Source organism: Trichogramma pretiosum, unplaced genomic scaffold (genome assembly GCF_000599845.2).
Source record: "Trichogramma pretiosum strain Unisexual culture from Peru unplaced genomic scaffold, Tpre_2.0 scaffold36, whole genome shotgun sequence".
NCBI lineage: Eukaryota > Metazoa > Arthropoda > Insecta > Hymenoptera > Trichogrammatidae > Trichogramma > Trichogramma pretiosum.
The window spans coordinates 1,637,826-1,643,794 of record NW_019641685.1 but is presented as its reverse complement, the minus strand read 5'-3'; the positions used below and the strand labels follow the sequence as shown (position 1 = coordinate 1,643,794).

Sequence of the window (5,969 nt, the reverse complement as noted above, 5' to 3'; positions counted from 1 at the left end):
CTCGGTCTCGTTCGTTGGCATTCAAACGAGTCTCTGAAATGCCTGCCAATGACTCACGGACAGAAAACAGAACCGTCATTCTCGACGATGTACTTGAATTAAATTTCATGAATCGTTTCACGATCGTATCGTTGGAATTTTAACCAGATGTAGTAGCAGCAGATTGTTATTCATTATCGCTTTTATATAAATAAGATTTATATTACGTGAGAATAGATGGAATAAAAAGAATCGATTTGTAAAGTTTATAAATTTATATTTATATATAGTACACAAACTTATTGTCCTAGAACTTATGACCATGGAAATTGACCTATTTAAAAATTCATTTTCATACTCCATTCGCACGACGGTCGTTCAAAACTACATCGTCAGTTCATCAAAACAAACAAAAAAAAAAGATCTCGCTCAATTCGTTCAATTTCTAAGGCGCTGTATTTACATCGGATAGTTGATCATGACGTCTTGCCGGGCCAATTCCAGCAACATGGGATCGTCGAAGAATTTGTTGATGGACACGTCCTCGGACAGGCCCTTCCTCCGCCGCGTCTTCAGCATGAACTCGCGCGCGAGATGAGTCGCCGGCTGGGGCTCAAGCGGCCTGATGGTGATGCTCTTGTCCAGTGGGTCGCCCGGCACGATCTGCCAGTGATGGAACACCGACAGGCAGAAGGCCTGGCCCTGGGTGTGCGTGCGCAGATCCGTCTCGAAGCCGAAGCTGTCGATGGCCGGTATGAAGGCCTTGATCGTGTAGAGGGGGCTGCCCGGCACCGGTGCGTCCTGCGTCACGTGGCCGCGGCGCTTCGCCAGCACCGTGTAGACGGCCGACACGCAGTCGGCGGGCGCCTGCACCTCCACGAACAGGTAGGGCTCCATGAGGCGCGGCGTCGCCATGAGGAAGGCCGAGTAGGCCACCCGACGCGCCGTGGGAATTATTTGACCACCTGTAAAAATTAACGTACGTTCGAGTTATGAAATATTATCCAACGCGCTAGAATGCGGTGTCTCTCTATCGAGCCTATAACATCTTCGAGAAATAACGACGAAACTTTTTTAATTATCACGGGGTGAACTTTTCTCATGCACGCGAACCAAGTTTCAAGATCGAAGGACATTTTCCTTTGAAAATAGTTTCAAACTTTTTTTTTCTCTGTATTATTCAAATTAAATATAAAATAAAAGTTTACGATCCTTTACCTGTATTGCACGCGGAAAACATCGTTCGCGAGAGAGAGATAAATTTCCTCGTACGTATAGCGGTAAAGAAAGAAGAAAAAAAGTTGCATACCTCCGCGATGAAGGGGCTCCTGCGCAATAACGGCGTCGAGAATTTTGAATTTCACATTCCTTATGGGCTCCTCGCACAAAGGTCCCTCGCGCGTGCCCCACTGGAAGCCTTGAACTATGGCCTCGCGCGCGCTATTCAGCAGTGATTTATCGACCTCGGACGGCAGCGTGTCGTCCACCAGGATATTCGGTCCGGTCGCGTCCGAGCCGAATGCCCATATGCTGCGCGCGGCCAAGAGATCCCAGTCGTACTTTTGCTGGAAAAACTCTCCCAGTTTTTTCCTAAAATAAAGATTTGAATAAATTGAAATTAAAAAAAAATGGCGATGATAAGTTGTACGAAAAATGTGCAAATTCTTACTTGTTCCATGTGATTTTAACTTGCTCGGCTTCGATGTCTTCCGCCAACCCTCTCTCCAATGGTTCGGCAATCATGGTCAACTTGTTCTTTTTGTTGGGTGTTTCGGCGAAACACTTCAACGAGCTCGTCTCAACGACGGTCTCGGCGAACGACACCACCGGATCGGCGACTTTGATGTCGATCTCCGAGTACATTCTCCTCAAATCGTGCATGGCGCAATCCAAGTATAACTCTCCGGTACCCAGAACCACGTGCTCTCCGCTCTCCTCGACCCTGGTGCCCAGCAGAGGATAGCTCTTGTTGACCTTTCTCAGTCCGTCCAACATTTTTGGCAATTCCGACGGGTTGACGGGCTCCACGGCGATCTTGATGATGCTCTGAGTATTGAACTTCAACGGCCTGAAGATGTACAGGTCGTCGGCGTCCGTGAGATCCGTTATGGTGCTCGTTTTCACGATCGAGCGGTCGATGCCCTCGATGAGTACCCAATTACCGGCTGGCACCATGCTCAGCTCGATGTTGTAGCGAGCCTCGCTCACCCACAAACGGCCCGCGGTGAGCACGCGAGAGTCCTCCTCGTCTTGACGAGTGTAGGCTTCTCCGAGAACTCGGACGCGTTCACCCGCGTTCAAAGTACCCGACATCACACGGCCTAACACTACGAAGAGAGTACAATCGTCGGTTGGATACATCTTGGTGCTGTGAATCATTAGTCTACCCTGTAATGATAATATAATTATCATCATAATTGCCATAAGATTGAGAAAAAAAATTCAAGAGGAAATAAAAAAACTTACCTCAGGATTACAGTCGATCATATCTTGAGCCAAAGGCGAGTCTGTAGGTCCAGTGTAAATGTGAGATATTTTGTTCATTGCATTGGCTTTTGGATTAGGTATGTGAGTTACACACATGTCAACTAACCCAGACATGTCACCTAAAAATTTTGTACAAACAAGTCTAAGCAGAGGTCGAATGTTCATCTTCATTTCCTCTGAAGTCAAACGTATTCCAGTCTCTTCGAGCACTGTAATATGATAAGATTACATAAACATGAAAATAATACACTATTATGGAAAATAAGTAACAATGTAAAAAAATTATAGTTTACCATCAGCCAATGTCGAATCAACATCTCCAACCACTTGGGCAAAAATTTTGTACAAAGGTTCTAAAATGAATTCAATGAAACTTCTTTGCGCTGTGTTGTGGGGTTGTTTCTTCAAAAACTTTCTAGTTTTACTATTAAAGTACACGTCACCCCAAAGTCTTTTTGAAAATTCTTCAATGTTTATTTCTGGATAATCTTTGGCATACAATGCTGCAAATGATTTTAATGTAAAGCACACATTGTATTCTGAGCTAGCAAAACATACATTGCCAAGAGCCGGAGACACAAATTGAACATCTTCAGAATCTGAGAAGCGGGCAATCAGAGCGTTGACTTCTTCTATAATGTGACGTAATTTGTAATATGCATCTAGAGGTGGTAATTTCAATTCTATGATAAGTCTATCAATTTTGTTGATGCAAACTGTAATGGCAAGCTTTTCTTGAATGGCGTGTTTTAGCAATCTTTCAGTGTTCAACATGACACCTTCAGCAGCATCGACTAACAGCACGGCTCCATCAGATAATCTAATGGCAGCAGTGGCTTCATCTGAAAAATTGACATGTCCCGGAGTATCGAAAATATTCATCAAGTAAGACTTTGATTTTACATCGGGTAGAACAAGAGTCACTGGTACTGCTTTTGTGCTTACACCACGCTGCTGCTCAGTGAATAGAGTATCTGTGTACCTAACAATAATAAAGACAATATTACATTATGAAAAATAATTATAAATTCCAAGGTTTGCAAAAGTAATATTAATTTACCTCAATGGTTTTTCATCAGTCACAGAATGCACATGAGGATGAGTTTGACGAATAAGGCAATCCACCAGGGTAGTTTTACCATGATGTAAATGTCCTAATAAAACAACGTTCCTTATCAAATCTGGACAATCCATGAGATCGGCCAAGTAATCGATACTGTAAGTTGTTTCAGGCAGTTCTTGAGCTTTGATTTGAAACTTGGCTTTTCTTGTTGGCGCTATGAGTGGCTTGTCCAGAGGCTGAGCATCCTCCTCTTGCACCAAGGTTTCAACCTACAGTAATATAAGTATAAGTAAGTAAACAACAATTGTCAAATATACCCAAACAACAACTGAGAACACATAGAAACAAGGTAGACACGACTCACCTCGGCACCGTAGACCTCGAGCGCGCTGGGATAGTACTTTTTGTCCTCGTGTAGGACAACAGCCATGGTGTTGGTCTCGGCCACGTCTTTGTCGGCCTCGCGGTCCTCCTCCATCTCCTCGTCGGACCTGTCGCGGTCGTCGACGTCGTCGTCGGCCTGGCCGTAGTCGTTCTCGTCCTCGCTGTCCGAAGCCAGCTCGGGCCCGATGTAGTTGCCAAACTCGTCATAGTAGTCCGGATCCATGATCGATTTTTTATCGTCGTTGCTTTCTTCTTTTTTTTTTGTTGAAAAAAGATCTTGCGAGGTTTTATCGTATCGCACTGGCTCGCGCGCACATAACCTACGTGTCAACACACAAACAACACACACAACACGCCGGGTGATCGGGACGCGAGTAAACTTGAGTTTACTACGGGATCACGTAATATCGAGAAGATACACACACAACCAAGGCGTGGGATCAACAATTATTCGAGTCGACACTCGAGCTATGTCACAATATAATGATAAAAAAATAGTAAAGTCAACCCGCGTGTCGAATCGACACCGTCGATTACTTTGCGTCTAGACAGGTTAAAATTTCGCATTTGCCGGTACACCGAGAGGCCATCGCTCGGCAAGTGGTTCAAACTATACTGTACAGTCGCTTGTCAGTTTATCGAGAGTCGGCTCGCGAGCTGTCTGCAGTACCGTCTTCGCTGTGTTGTTACACGTTTGCGGAGCTGCCATGTTTTTTTTTTTTATCGCGTATTTACGGCCTCGATCGCGAGTCACGCGGCAATGTATTTTTAACTTTCAAAATGATGATGTATCCATGGGGAAATAAAGATCTAACCCGGAGCGAAATATATCTCTCTCGAATGGCCCGTAGTATAGACGATCTCAATCGAATCAGCTACGAACTAAAATTTTCATCAACGCGATGAGAAAATAACGCTCCACATTTTTGGCTATGTAATAACAATTTTAGGACTAATGGTTGAGCCATTTATCATTGATTATATTTTCACTGCCCATGAAAAAAAAAACATTTGCAGATTATCGTTAGTCGCTACGAAATAGTGCTTCGACTTATATAAATATTTTTGCATTCGCACGTGCGGATTTACGGATATAGAGGTACTAGCCATCTAGTGGTGAAGGCCGAAAGTGCAAAACTGATCTAAATTTGATGATTAAAAATGTGAATTTTTAACATATCGCAACAGAAAAATCACTAAACGCAAGCTGATTTTTTGTTATATGTTTGAGGCACTTTAAATGGATATATTTTGATCGTTAAACTCCTACCGATGTTGAGCACATTTTTATCGAGAACTGTTACTTATTAATTAAACATCTTTACTTTCTCGTAAATGACACATTTTTAATGTTTATTTCGCGTCGGTTATCAAAACTCATTCATGTTACATCGAACGCGTAAAGAGCAATTGATAACGAAGTCGAGGAGTTGCGTCCAATTGTTTCGCATTCGATCGACGATTCGATCGCCGTTGTTTCAGCTGTGCGTATTAAACCGTCGTAGTAGATTGATTTAATCCAAAAATCAAAACGATCCAAGCCGTAAATATTTTAATTTTTTTTCGTCGATTATATAAAAACATTCGAGACGCGTGCACATTCAGTACGAGTTCGCAATTTTTCTACCGCATTTTTAGAATAATTCGCGCTCAAACCTATGTTGCCATGTATATAAGAATATACGATAGCGATTAAAAATGAGTCTCGAGTTTTTTTCTTCATCCAAAAACTCGTCGTAGATACTTTGGAGCACGATGGCGGATAATTCCGATGCATCGAATTCTCGCGCCGAATATAATGACCCGCCAAATTGTCCCGCGCAAATCTTATTATATGCATTGTTTCTCTTAAATTATGCAACAAAAGTAAACAATTGACGGCGATGTTATAGTTGAAGATAATTCAAGTTACGATCTTTTTTCCTCGAAATTCGTGCATCGCGTTATACATCGCTTTTTTATTTCATTCCTAATTCTTATTGCTTCTGAAAACAAAATCGATCCCTTGACATTTTTTAATGCGATCGGACATTCGAGTAAGAAATGGCCTCGAGGA

At 42.8% G+C, this 5,969-nt stretch overlaps 1 protein-coding gene across 1 annotated transcript; it reads right to left on the bottom strand.

Moving 5' to 3' along the window:
* Nucleotides 1-239: 239 nt before the first annotated feature.
* LOC106659792 (116 kDa U5 small nuclear ribonucleoprotein component) lies at nt 240-4,472 on the bottom strand. The gene is made up of 7 exons (XM_014382489.2): nt 3,894-4,472; nt 3,527-3,798; nt 2,760-3,448; nt 2,446-2,675; nt 1,649-2,367; nt 1,289-1,569; nt 240-944 (listed from the first exon to the last, which is right to left on the bottom strand). Exons 1-7 carry the CDS (start codon nt 4,134-4,136, stop codon nt 439-441), a joined length of 2,940 nt encoding a protein of 979 aa, XP_014237975.1. The 5' UTR covers nt 4,137-4,472; the 3' UTR covers nt 240-438.
* Between the last annotated feature and the right edge of the window lie 1,497 nt (nt 4,473-5,969).